The sequence below is a fragment of the Alexandromys fortis genome, unplaced genomic scaffold, assembly GCF_014885135.2.
Source record: "Alexandromys fortis isolate MF-2015 unplaced genomic scaffold, M_Fortis_MF-2015_v1.1 scaffold_307, whole genome shotgun sequence".
In the NCBI taxonomy this organism is placed as follows: domain Eukaryota; kingdom Metazoa; phylum Chordata; class Mammalia; order Rodentia; family Cricetidae; genus Alexandromys; species Alexandromys fortis.
Genome location: NW_026068205.1, coordinates 558721 through 572740, shown reverse-complemented (window position 1 = coordinate 572740; position 14020 = coordinate 558721). Strand labels below are relative to the sequence as shown.

Below are 14020 nucleotides of genomic sequence, written 5' to 3'. Positions count from 1 at the left end.
TTTTTTTTTTTTTTTTTTTTTTTTTTTATAGAACCCACCCAGTTCCACCAGTCCAGGGAATGGCACTACCCATCATTGTCTGTGCTCTCCCCATTGATCCATTCCCAAAACCAACATGAGTTTACATGCCCAGTTTCGGGGTGATGATGCCTTCTGATCTCTCAGATCAGCTCAGGTGGTGCACAAAACCAACATGAGTTTACATGCCCAGTTTCGGGGTGATGATGCCTTCTGATCTCTCAGATCAGCTCAGGTGGTGCACATTTATCACTTAGTTCTGGAGAGCTCACTCCTTCTGAGCTGTGTCAGTCCAGGCAGTACACACACACACACACACACACACACACACACACACACACACATCCTTAAGCACAAGTAATAAATACAAAAAGAAGTAGATATAAAAGTATTTTTTGAATAGAACATGGAGGAAAGGAGGAGATGAAGATTTCGAGAGATGCTTCGCAACCTGCTATTTCGTCCTTTTTGGGACTCATCAGTACAGTGTAGCTGCTCTACAAAGATTTTAAATACCTTGATTTTAAGGAGCCAATAGTACACACACTACTGAGAGATTAAGTCTTGAATGCCTGAGGAGTGTAAGTCCCCTTTGATGTGAAATAAATCCAAGCAAACCATTAAACAAAATGGCATTTGTTTTTAAGACGTACTTAGAAGAGAATAATTGAAAACAGAAACATTGAAAACTAAAATAGAGGAACAATTTGACAATGTCCTTAATGTTTTAAATTGGAAAGTATGAAGTAAATCTTAGTGTTAAATACTTTTTAAATTCTTTGGCATGTTGGAACGACTTTTGAAAAGAATATGTAGTGTGTGTCCCCAAATTACAGGATGCTCAAATGGATTCTCATCTTCCTTATCATTAGTATTCTCATTCTTTCAGATCCTACGTGTGACCCTCCTGTTTCAACCCTTAAGTACCTGGAGTTACAGATGTACTTAATTATAGGTCCCAATCAAAAATACCCATTCTGCTTGCCTAAGTAACTGGATTGGATTTGGGAGTACATGCTTTTACTTTTTGGAAAACACAAGTAGTTTTCTAAAAACACCAGCCCTTCTGCTTTTCATTTCTTCTTTTTCTTTTTTTCCCCCTGAAACGGGATACCTAAGTGTAGTTTTGGCCATCCTAGAACTTAATTTGTAAACCAAGCTGGCTTCGAACTCACAGAGATTCACCTGCTTATGGCTCCTGAGTGCTGGAATTAAAGACTTTTGACACTATTCCCTGCTGCTTTTCTTTCCTTCTTTTTTTTTTAAATTTTTTTAGTTTTTTTGTTTTGGTTTTTGATACAGAATTTCTCTGGGTAACAACCCTATCTCTCTTAGAACAGCTCTGAAGACCAGGCTGGTCTCAAACTCACAGAGATCCACCTGCCTCTGCCTCCTGAGTGCTGGGGTTAAAGGCATGTATCATCACTGTCCAGTTGTTTTTTAATTATTAAAGTCCAAGGGCAATTGCAATAAATTTAAAAGGAGGACTATCTGAACAAAAACTTCATTTCATAAAAGTAGTTCACTAACATTAATTGTACTTTTAGCTTAAGGTATGAGTGCCAACGAGTATTTCAATCTAATCTATGTTCTTCTAAACCCTTGGTTGTGCAGTTCTTCAATATGTTTATCATTTGGATGTAAAGAAATATTCTCAATTCTTTTTTTTTATTAGATGGATATGCTTCTCTGTGTTATGTGAAGATTTAAATCTTGGCTGAATGTTTGATCCTGTAGGACACAGACCACCTCTTGCCAAATACTTGCTGTCCCAGGAGCGCTCTCGGACCTATTGTCATCAGGGAGACTGCATGATGCCTAAATGCTCCTGTGACCCAGTTGGCAGCCAATTCATTTTGATAACAATGTTGGCAAACAGGGGTTAGAGCAGCAACTGTAGATATTAGGTTGCAAAGCATCTCTTTACAAAGACTAGAAAGAGGAAAAAGGAATTTGACATTCGAGGATATAGCTGTTGGGCTTGCTACAGATCCATCTTCTGTCTGCATAGATCCTGGCAGTGCTGATCCCGTTGTTGTTCAGGTAGGCATAGTCTTCCACTCCTCGGATGGGAACCCTGAAAATAAACCAAGAACAGTAAATCTGCAGAACCCAGAACTGCATTTGCTCCTCAGTGAAATCTTGTCTGTCTCTAGTACTTATTTGTAATATGATCAAAGGCAGAGTCCAAGAGAATCATCTGCACTAGTTTTGTGCCTATTGTCTTTTTCATTCTCAGGATTTGATTTGAACACAGTACCTTTGACATTCATCCAAGTTGAACCAACCCTTCAATTTGTGTACAAAGAATTTAACTAGTGCTTGCTCCCAGTTCAAATGAACTACAGCCATAGGTGGCATCTCTGAGCATGATTTCCAATTCTGTTTTGAAGCATTTCACATATGGGAAAAACCACTTCTTAGTAAATTTCTGAATGGACTTTAATAATGGACAAGACTGGGTCTATAATGGCTCCATTCAAAGCATCTATGCTCATATTAAAAATTGTCTTGGGTGCTCTCTAGTTAGATTTAAAAGGAGGTTTTCAAGGATGTGAAACCTCTGCTTCTGTGAACAGGTACAGCCAGACACATGGTGGACTGATGGGTCTCAGGCTTGTTCTTATACATTAGCTTCCTGAAGTCTCAGGGCTTTCATTGCCCTTCTAAGGTTATTTCTACATTCCACACAGGACATTTATCAACAACAAAGAAATTTAAATTAGTGATGGAGAAGACAATAGCTACCCTAAATGCCATCATCATGCTAAAAAATTTGAGGAAAATCACACTAAGCAAAGGTTTTGAAAATGATGGCCAATATACCTCCAAGGCAGTGCAGCTGGCTTCACATGACACAGCCATTCCTCTCTAATAGACACAACTCACACACTTCATAACAAATGATCACAGTAGAAGGAAAGTGGTTTGAAAACATACGAGCTGTTATATTCTGTGTTGTCCATCCACATCCAAGGGTGCTGTGATGACTCTCTGTGTAGGCCGATCCAGTAGTCAAAGGTCCCTTTGTATCTCCTCAGGAAATTCTGTCATGAAACATGGAAAGCAAAACTATGTGTCTCTCTGTTTCAGATGACTCTTGAGTGTCCCCCAACCCCCAGCTTTCTCTTTAGACAGCAGGAGAGTATAAGTGAGGGACACAGACTTTGGAGCCATAATAGCCCTCAGTTCTCAGTGGAACCAGTTTAGAGTCATAATTCTTAAGTACCTCATTTGAATTAAAGTACCAAGTGTAACGACATATTCTTCATGGCTAGGTGAGTTCCCGGTTAAGCCTGCCCTTGCAGTTATTAACAATTGTCACCTTCAGGATGCAGCCTTTGTTAGCTTGGAGAAAAATGCTCATCACCCGCAGATATCTCAGTAAAGTGGCATATCAGACCCTCCAGGTTGACTATGAGAACTACATGAGAAAATGTTTCATGAATGTCTGAGGACTCCAATCAGGATTATTATCATCAGTATATGGCACACAATCATGTGTTCTCCATGTCTCCATCTGCAAAGGGTGATCCTTCCGCATGCTTCATCTTTTACCAGTCTATCTCAAGGCAAGACATATTCAATAGAAAAAAACAAATCACTATTGATCCTTTCTTACCAGTTCCTCCATGTTGTCAAATTTAGCTAACTGTGCCTTTAGTTTCATGCAGAAATTCCAACTGAATGTCCAGTTGCTTGTGTCTTCAGAAAAATAAAAACATTTACTCCCAAATCCAATCCAGTTTCTTGGGCAAACAGCATAGGTATTTTTGGCTGAGACCTGTTCTGGCTTTTCTCCTAAAATTTAGACAATAAAATGAGTTATAACAAGAATTGACATAGCCTACTGAGCTCAGATGTGAGGTGTGATTTTGACTATAGTCTTCCTAACTGATCTGGAGGGGTCTTCTCCTTAGGATAATGGCCCTTTAGCTAAAGGCATCCCATCTCAGGCCTGTACCCCAATCTCTCTCAGGTACTCACTGACAACAGGGGCACAGGAACTGAGTTTTTATAACATTATCACTTTTTGTGCTTTATGATTGTTCACTACAGTTGGGCTGCTAGAGCAACAAGCACCATGTATGGACACCTACTTTGACAGTCAGCCTGATAACTTAGATAACCAGGAGGACTATTGGGAAGGCAGTATATACAGTGTGGATCTGTTACACTAAGAGATTGCTCAAGATGTTGGAATACATACTGACTCATTAAAGGTCACAGTCTGCCATAGGCTAGCAGCTTTCTCTCTAAGCTTGACAATAAAGAAATTCCTCCTTCCCCAACAAAGCTTCCTGCTCTCTGTTTAGCCTCATCTAGAGGATGTCCCTGGGCCTGGAGGACTGATGTTATCTGAAAGCTGTCTCTGAACCAGATACCTGTTTTAATACCAGAGGCTTGATTCATCCTTAGTTGCCCTTAATACAGAACCATGCTAAGAAGTCTTATGTGAGAAAGTCTATTCTAAAGAACCCTACAGGCACAAACCAAGTCTACAGTTTGTCCCCAGTCTTCTTAATCCTTTAAATTCCTTATACTTTGGAATAAACTTTAGCTGATCCATTAAGTCTGTCTCCCAGAGGCCTCTCTTCATCTGTTGTCATGGACTGTATAAAAAAATTTCTGTCACCCCTTCTTAATTTTCCCCCTATCAACTTGGTGGCCAACCAGTCAAGAGGGAAAGTACCCCCCTGCCAGATGGCAACAGTACAAGTCTCTTATTACACTATTCTGAACAGTGTAGCTCTAAAATTCTATAAATTGATCACTTCAAAAACCTTTCATTGAATACTATCAAAATATAGTTGAACATGGAAACTAACTCCATGGGTCACGGGAGAAGGTGCTGTATTATCCTGGACATAGTTCTTTTCTCTGTCCTCACAGTTCCTTGATCTTCCTTCTTTGGGTATTGCTCGCCTTGTTTTCTATTTTGAATAGTTCCCCATGGTAGACCAATGTCTCCTGCATCTGTGGAGAGGTTGCTCAGTGCCATTTTCTCAGGGATGCTGAGCCTGGCCTCCTGTGCACACCAAAGTCTGTGCTGATCATTCATTGCACCTTTCTGCTAAAACCTAAGCTCCCAGAGAACAGGAATTTCCACTGCGTCCTCTCTCCTTCCCCTCACACATTGCCTGGCTCACAGTGCTCAGAAAGTGTAACTGACAGTGTGGATGTGGACAGAACGCTGCAGGATCTGGAGAATGTCACTCACCTGGAAATGACAGAGCAACAGAAAGACCAATTACAGCTACAGTGAGGAAGATGATCACTGCATAGCAGCAGTGAAGCCTAGCAGGAGACACGGGGGAGACAATTTTGAAACATTTTCCTTGGAGCCTTTTACCTGAAAAATATAAAAATATCAATCTCAAGAATCTTTCATGGAAAAATCTGTATTTACTCAGAATCATCTGTTAATTTGGCTTGTACTCCTTCTCTGCAAACACCCTTCACATAATGTCCTGATCTGGAAATGATGTTTATGGCTCACAGAAAAGTTGAAGAAAGAAAAGCAGAAGTGTCACTATGAAGTCCTCCAGTTATTGAACTAAAAGCCATTAAACTGATTAGAAACAGAAAGAGTGGAGACCAGGATGAAAAAGATACAACAACAACAAGAAAAAAATTACCTGTGCAGTTAGTTTCTTAAGAATAGACTGGTTAGGACAGAGGGAAACATTGTGGGGGTTGGAGGTGGCAGGAATCAGCAAGAGGCTGGAGATATAGACAACTGAGAAATTAGAAAAGTTGTTGCTCTTATAGAGGACCCAAGTTTGGCTCCCATCTTCCACATGGGACAGCTAATGACTGTCTGTATAACTCCCCTTCTAGTCAACAAGACAGATATGTGGGTACACTTCTCCAGTTCTCGTGCTAGAGATGCAGAAGTTGGAGAGCCATGGGTATGAGACCAGCCTTGGCTACTGTTGAAATAAGGGCGGCAGGGCTGCGTCCCCAACACCCCGGCCGCTTGCCTAGCTCATGCCCGAAATAACAACACGCAAACTGTATTCATTTAAGAACTGCTTGGCCCATGAACTCTAGCCCTTACAGGCTAATTCTCGCACCTGGACTAGCCCATTTCTAATAATGTGTGTAAGCACCCCAAGGTGCGCTTACCGGGAAGATTCTAGCCTCCATCCATCGTTGTGTCTACCCAGGAGAGCTGAGCATGGCGTCTCTCTGGGAGCAGAGCAGAGTCTGACCTCACTTCCTCTTCTGCCCAGAATTCTATTCTGTTTACTCCTCCCATCTATGTTCTAAGCTGAGGCCAAGCAGTTGGTTTATTATAACTTAACCAATGAAATCAACAGATTGATATATGACACTCCCACATCAGGCTACAAAGGATGTTTGAGGCCAACCTGGATAAGTTTCAAAAACCGAGGAGGTAAATAAATTAGTAAACACATCCATAATATAACAGAGCACATTAGAACCAAGTGAGTAAATAAATTAGTAAACACACTTAAATATAATAGAACACATTGACATCATTAATGGGTGAAATATGGGAACATTTTAAGAAATTTTCAATATTGCATGAAATAAATTAATATTAGCACAAAATAACAAAAGCTCTCAGCAGGCTAGTAGTTGAAGGACTTCTTTCCAACACATTTATGGTTATAGGCCATTTCAAAGAAATAAGCAAGGTCTGTCATTCTTATGAAATTTATTTTTTATTTTATGCATATGGTTGATTTGCCTGCATATATGTCTATGTTACAGAATATTTGTACACCGTGAAGATGTGTCTCTGCCGAGGCACTTTCTGATTGGTTTAATAAAGAGCTGAAAGGTCAATAACTATGTAGGCGAGATAGGTGGGATTTCCTTGGAGAGGAAGAAAAATCGAGATGTCAAAGAGACACTGAAAGTGTTGAACATACAGAATGAAAGCAAGGTAAAAAAAAAAACTACAATGCAAAACATAGGTTATTAGAAATGGGTAAATTTAAGTTCTAAGATCAAGTTCAAAAGAAGCCTAAACTAAGGCCAAATAAATGTTTTTCTTTTATAAAAAAAAAGCCTAAACTAAGGCCAAACTTTCATAACTAATAAGAAGTTTCTATGTCATCATTTGGAAGGTGGAGGGACAAAGAAAGACTCATTTTATGTCTGTGCATGATGTGCATGCCTGATCCAAAAGGAAACCAGAAAAGTGTACTGAATTCCTTGGAAATGGAGTTACAAAAGTTGTGGTGGCCATGAAAGTACAAGAGACTAAATCTGGGTCCCTGCAAAAGAAGCCAGTGCCTTTAACCATGTTTAGCCATCCAGCACAAGATAACCTTCAAATTGTATGAAAATACAAAAGAATTAGTCTAGCTGAGCAACTTAGAAAAATCAAGAGGTCAAATTTTCAGAAATGACACCACCTAATCATAGAGGGGCAGAAACAAAGATTTGAGTATGTTTTGGCTTCTGCCTAGCCTCTGAGGCAATCTGTATCACATACTAAAACTCACTTCTCCTACCTTCTATAAAATGCTACCCAAGTATGAAGCCTAGGACCATAAAACTATTTGAGAAAAAGAGTGAAAAAAAAATCCCCTGTGACCTAGTGGTGAATAAAAGTGTCTCGGGTATAATACCAAAATCCCAATCCACATTATAGAATATGGAACATTTGAATTTTGGCCTAATTTTAAAAATCCCTCTTTTCTGAGTCTTTCAAAGGGAATTCAAAAAACAATATTTGCAGGACATAGATCAAAAAGGAGTTGTATTCTGAGAGTTGTGAGAACTTATTGTTTTAAGAGAGAGAGAGAGAGAGAGAGAGAGAGAGAGAGAGAGAGAGAGAGAGAATAAAAATGGACCAAAGACTTGAATACTGGCCAACAACGTTCATGTATTAAATATGTTCAGCATGATCAGGTTTGAGAAAAGACAACTGGAAATAGATCATCAGTTTATATAAATGAGAATACACTTACTATAAGGCCATGGCACTGCTAGTCACATATTCCCCCAAGAAAAATAAAAACCCATATTTTCACTAAAAAATAAAATCTACATATAAATATTGACAGTAACTTTCGAGAATCTTAGAAAAAATATAAAATACTTTTTAAAAATCACATCTGGAATCAAGCCAAATATTCTCTAGCTTTGACAATGTAAATCAATATTACTGAACACTGTTGATGGGGCATTCTAAAGGAAAACTTGGAGCATATGCTTGTGCCTGACCATCTCTCTTACTGTTCCTAAGTGTTCCTTGGGCTTAGATCCTCCAGAGCTCTAGAGTAGTGAGCTCTGAGACAGTTGTCCTGCTGCCAATCTTGAGAATTGGATAACAAAGCTGTGTGGGGTTTATTTATGTCTTTCCAAACATCACTACATTGTTTCTGCTTTAGCTAATCTAATCTACCAGTGTTCCTGTTGGCTTTTCTTAACCTTCTGCAAAATAAAAGCTAATGTATTTCAAGCTGCTTTCAAAGTTCTAAATTCAGAACTGTTTGTGGATCAGTGGTGCTTGGAACATAACTCTGAGGTCAACTGTTTATACTTGACACACAAGTAACACATGTGGATGACTACCAGTCTGTAGGATCCATGACAACAGCAAATGTCTGGAAAAACAAATATCAGAAAGGACTGTCTGGGAAGAATCTGCAATGTGCCTCAGAGGAATTTGAGTGGAGTTATAAATCTTTATTTCACTGTGATGGAGACGTGAGCATATGTCTGACACAAGAATACATGTCCAAGTCTTAAGAGGACTGATACTTCAACTAACAAGAAAGACAATGCTTAGGATTTGAGGGTGGTAAGCATTATATAATGTCCTTTGGATTTTGACTACATACAAAACTCTCAACATTCATATTTTGTTGTTCATATTAGATAAAAATTCTGTCTATGTGTTGCTTTAATTGGTTAATGAATAAACCTGTTTCAGCCAGAGTCTTTACAGGCTAGAGCTAGGAAGGAAAATTAAACTGAGTGCTAGGAAAAAGAAGGTAGAGTTGCAACACTCATGTAGACCTTTGTTGCAGGAGACAAATGCAACAGAATCTTGCTAGTAAACCACAGCCATGTGACGATATACAGATTAATAGAAATGGGTTAATTTAAGATGTAAGAGCTAGCCAATAAGAAACTAGATTTAGTAGTGCAAGCAGTAATTTAAATAATAAAGTTTCTGCATGATTATTTCAGAGTCTGAACAAACAGGAAGTGAAGAAGTTGCCTTCACCAACAGAAAATTTCTTTAGAAACTCAATTATCATGATTTCGTCTTTTTTTCTTTCTATTAAGGTGATATTCAAAGTGTCCTTTAATGTCTCCCAATAAAGACCCATTTGTTTCACTGTTCTTCTGAAGGTCAGTTCATCTGTAAGTCATTTCTCATCTTTTCTTTTCTTCTCTTCTATTTTTTAACATTTGAAAACAAGACATTTATTATTGGGAATTGCAAATCTATACAAAAATAAAGAAAAATATGTTAAATTCTCATGTACTCACTACCAACACTGGTCAGCATGTGGGAAGTCAATTTTCATCATTTTTCTATTCCTCTTGTCACCCCATTCCCAAGATTACTTCTTTAAAAAAATAATCAGATTTCTAAGCACCTTCAAACTTGAAATGTCTACACTTACCTATGATTGTTGAGTATAGAAGTGTACTTAAAATCTCTGCCAAATTCTGAATTAATAGTCCATACTCTTAGCCATTCCATCTAACTGTCAAGCAGTGTTATGCCCTCTGTGCCTGATTAATTTTACTCAGCATGTCACTCAGGTCTATGCATGCTGTCACAAAAGGTATCATCTCATCTTCTCTTTTGTATATGTCACAATTTTCCCCATTTATTCACTGATAGATGAAGGTGGGTTCCATGGGCTGGTTATTATGAATAATGTCACAAAACATACACGGGTATTAATATCTCTTACAGGTCTTGGGAGAGTAAAGAGGAAAGAGGCAATATTTCCTACAAAGAGGTATCAGCTCTGGCATCAAAGGCATAGTAGGATATAGTTCACAATAATGTATAGTGTTCCTAAAAATAGCTGAGGGAGTTTCTAAATATAGTCATCTTAAGGAAACAATAAAAGTGTGTGGTAAGTGTAAAATGTCAATTAAAAAAAATAAAAGGAAGACAAAAAAGAAAAAGAGAACCAAACTATAAAGTTTGGGATTGTGCTAAAGAACAATACCTGATATGTCTTCTAGTAGAGATTTCAAGCATCTAATCACCCAGGTTCCAGTAGGATTTCGCACCAGATATTTCATATACATTATCAACAGCAAGATTTACTGATAGTTGTTCATATTTACAGTTGAATAAAATCTAATACTGTGTGTTTCATCTTGGTACATAAATGGTGTAACTTTTTCCTTTCCCTGAGTTCAAACAGGATTTCACACCAGACATTTCATATATGATATCAACATCAAGATTTACTGGTCATCCTCTGTATTTCCAGTGATATAAAATGATACAGCCTCTTTCATTTTGATACATAAATGGCAATTTTTTGTCCAACTTTCTCAAACTGTATATACATGCATCTCTTTCTAAAACCTAACGCATTCCATAGCACAGTTGTAACATAGCTTTTGTGTCTTATTAGGAAACAATATTAGAAATGATCTCTCAAAAAACAAAGTAATGAAACATTGCTGATCTAGTTTTTAGTTTATTTTTTTTTTTTAAGTGCCAGGAATCTTTAATATTCAGGAGGCAGAGGCAGGTAGTCAGATACCTGCATTTGAGACCAGCCTGGTCTATAAGAGTGAGTTCCAGTGCAGCCAGGGCTACACAGGGAAATGTTAGGAATATTTCTTGGATGAGCCTCTCCGTGAAAGCAAATAAGTACAATCAGACCAAATCAGACCAAATAAAAAACGCCAATATTGAATGCAGTGCTCCCTAGTGGCACCAAGAAAACATGACAAGGGGAGATTGAGAAGTGGAGACCATGTGTAGTCTCTAGGGGGCAGTTTAAGTAGCCTGTGGGCGTGGTCTCGACCTTCCCCTGGGAGGAGTTACCATTTGGCAGGCCTCAGTGACATGCCCTGTGGAGGGGTAATTCTTGGCAAGCTTTCTCAGAGGTGGAGTTTGGACTAAGGCAACTCCCAGGGGATGGAGCTTGAAATGGAGTTTCTGCCCAGTATTTCAAAGATGAGTGCCAGGGACTGGGGTGAGGCCCCCATTATAACTTTCCAGATTCTTTGTATAAAGTGGTGTTAGGAAGCTAGGAAGCTTTTGACCAAACAGGAAACCCTTTCTTGAAAAACAAAACAAATTACAACAAAACAAAAAGCCTGCTTCACTCACAGAACCAGCTATGGTTTCAAATGAGAGACAAGAGATAAGTTACAAGTTGCGAAATGCCTCCAGTTGCACAACATTCATCCTTTGGACAGAAGCTACACATTCATAACAGGTGTGTTCCTATTGGGTAAGTATTTGTTTTCAAAAGTCAACCTTGCTGGGTCAAAGGGAACAGGGGTTATCAGACAGTTGGAATAAAGTATGAGACTGTCTCAAAGAATTAGTCAATCAGCAGCAGACAGAAGCAGCAGCAACAGCAGCAGCAGCAACAAACAACAACAACAACATAATAATAATAATAATAGTGCTAATAATATAGTTTCAGTTAGGAGAATACTCGGCTTAAGTGATAAGTGTTAATATTTTGTCATTAATTTTATATTTTGGTAAATACCAGTTTTGCTTTGCCAAAATCCCATAGTTTTTCCTAGAAGAAAAATATTAAGGTGAAGGGACAGGGATGAAGAAAAAAAAGAATATAAAAGAGTAAAATATAATGAAGCATAGACATTTTCAAAATGCAATAAACACAAATTCGCTTTCTTTCTGAAGACTAAAGTAGACAACCCATTTTATTCCCTAGTATAATTTACTAGGAGCTCAAAATGCAGAAGGTGGGGTCAGCCTGGACCCCAGGCCTCCAGCCTCCTCTTTACATCCTTTTCCATCACAATGGATCTGCAAAGCAAAAGCTCCAGCTTCTCAGGCACCTCCTGTCACTCTGCACAATGTAAAGCCTTTGTTTGAATTTGCCTTTGCTGTGGGACTTAAAGAGCAAGCATTTTCCACAGGGACTTGGTGTTATTCACCAAAGTGTAATTTATCAGATCCCTGAGAAAAGAGTGGACTAGCAAGCTAAGAACAAAGAACGAGAACGAGAGGGAGGAGAGGAAGAGTGAGAGAGAGGGAGAAGTGAGAGAGGAAGAGGGAGAGGGAGAGGGAGGGGGAGGGGAGGGGGAGGGGGAGGGGGAGAGGGAGAGGGAGAAAAGGGAGAGGGAGAAAAGGGAGAGGGAGGAGAGGGAGAGGGAGAGAGAGAGAGAGAGAAGAAAAGAAAAGAGAAAAGAAAAGCCTTCACTAAGGCACTTGTATAGCAATTCACTGTTCATTTCTCTTGCTTGAGAACTATTTAAGTGTGAAATATTATATGTTCCAATAGAATAACTAATATAAAAACCTCTTAGCTAACTAAACTCCTGTCTGTGTTTTCTGGTTCTGCAGAAACCCCTGTGGCAGGCTCACAGTCCTGAGGTTCAGCTCCTCTGCCCTCTGCTTCTATTCCCTTCCCTGACAAGCAGCTCTCTGCTCTTGTAGTTCCATTAGAATACGCCTTAAATACATACCGATCTCGCCTTCCTGCAGTCTGTCTGTGGTACTGAACATGCCCACAAAAGCCTCTGCAGGCTCTGCAGCACTCATCTCAGAGCTGACAAGCTGAGTTTCAGCTACAACAAGAAACTGAAAACATTGAGAGGGAAGAAATGCCGTTTATGCTTGGGGCGGTTCCACTTGGTCTGGTTGTCATCAGCAAATGTCATGCCTTGGCACCCACACAAAGGGGAGGTGATCCTCTGGAGTGGTGAGCTCCATGTTGCTGCAGCTCTGAAGTTTGAGGAAATCATTTACGAAGCAGGCACCAGAGCCAGGACAGAGGATTCTGTGTGCTAAAGATCCAGAGACTGAATGTCTGGGAGACAAGAGTCAGAATGGAGAGAGCTGGAGACACACTGTCCACAGTCAGTGGTTCTCAACCTTCTTAATGCTGTCCCCCATTAAGACAGCTCATCATACTGCGGTGACAGCCAATGATAAATTTATTTCATTACTACTGTAGTATTGCTATTGTTCTGAATCAGAATGTAAATATTGCTATGCAGGATATCTGATATGTGACCCCTGTGATATAGACATTCAAAAACTCCTGCAAAAGAAGTCACAGCCTACAATTGAGACTCATTTCTCTAGATTTTCAGGGACCTTTGATTCAGGCCAAACCAAGATTCATAGCTTTGATGCCAAGAAGAATTTCGGGGATAGACATTTTATGAAACAGAGTTGGTGTTTTTCTAAAATTATTTGTATTGGTTTAATTGTATGTGTGTGTGTGTGTGTGCCTTTCTGTGGGTCTGTGTCTGTGAGTACAGGTGCCTGCAGAGGTCAGAAGCGCATGTCAGATTGTTCCAGAGCTGGAATCACAGGCTTGAAAAGTTTGAATTTATAATGCACGTGCTCCAGAAATATAGCAAAGGAATATAATCATCCTAAAAAAAATCAAAAACCAAACAACAAATTTGCATTATTGTCATTATGTAGAAACATATGCCAAGGAAAATTGTAAACATCTCAGAAAAATTTTAAAATACTAGAATAAAATATTTGGGTGATGGGTACAGTAGCATATGACTCTGACCCCAGAACTGGGGAGGCTGTGACAGGTGAATCTCTATGAGTCCTAGGTTAACCTGGTCTACAGAGGAAGCTTCAGGCCAGCCAAGGCTATGTTAAAAAGTACTCCAAACTTAGGGGCTGGAGAAATGACTCAATGGTTAACAGCACTGGCTGCTCTTAGAGAGGACCCAAGTTCAATTCCCAGAACCCAGCTCACAGCTTTTTAACTCCAGTTCCATGGGATCTGACACCCTCACATCAATGCACATAAAAGAAATCAGTTAAAATAAATGTTTTTAAAAGTACTACAAATTT

At 39.2% G+C, this 14020-nt stretch overlaps 1 protein-coding gene across 1 annotated transcript; it reads right to left on the bottom strand.

Annotated features, from left to right (window-relative positions):
* Positions 1-1214: 1214 nt before the first annotated feature.
* LOC126493234 (C-type lectin domain family 2 member D11-like) lies at positions 1215-13516 on the bottom strand. The gene is made up of 5 exons (XM_050130173.1): positions 12661-13516; positions 5240-5371; positions 3641-3819; positions 2959-3065; positions 1215-2095 (listed from the first exon to the last, which is right to left on the bottom strand). The coding sequence occupies exons 1-5, from the start codon at positions 12734-12736 to the stop codon at positions 1951-1953; spliced, it is 639 nt and encodes a 212-aa protein (XP_049986130.1). The 5' UTR covers positions 12737-13516; the 3' UTR covers positions 1215-1950.
* Between the last annotated feature and the right edge of the window lie 504 nt (positions 13517-14020).

Coding starts and splice junctions, on each gene's coding strand:
- LOC126493234 (XM_050130173.1), bottom strand. CDS start 12,736: ATGAGTGCTGCAGAGCCTGCAGAGGCTTTTGTGGGCATGTTCAGTACC. Junction 5,372..12,660: donor ACTGCAGGAAGGCGAGATCG/GTATGTATTTAA, acceptor TATATTTTTCAG/GTAAAAGGCTCCAAGGAAAA. Junction 3,066..3,640: donor TTGACAACATGGAGGAACTG/GTAAGAAAGGAT, acceptor GTTTCATGACAG/AATTTCCTGAGGAGATACAA.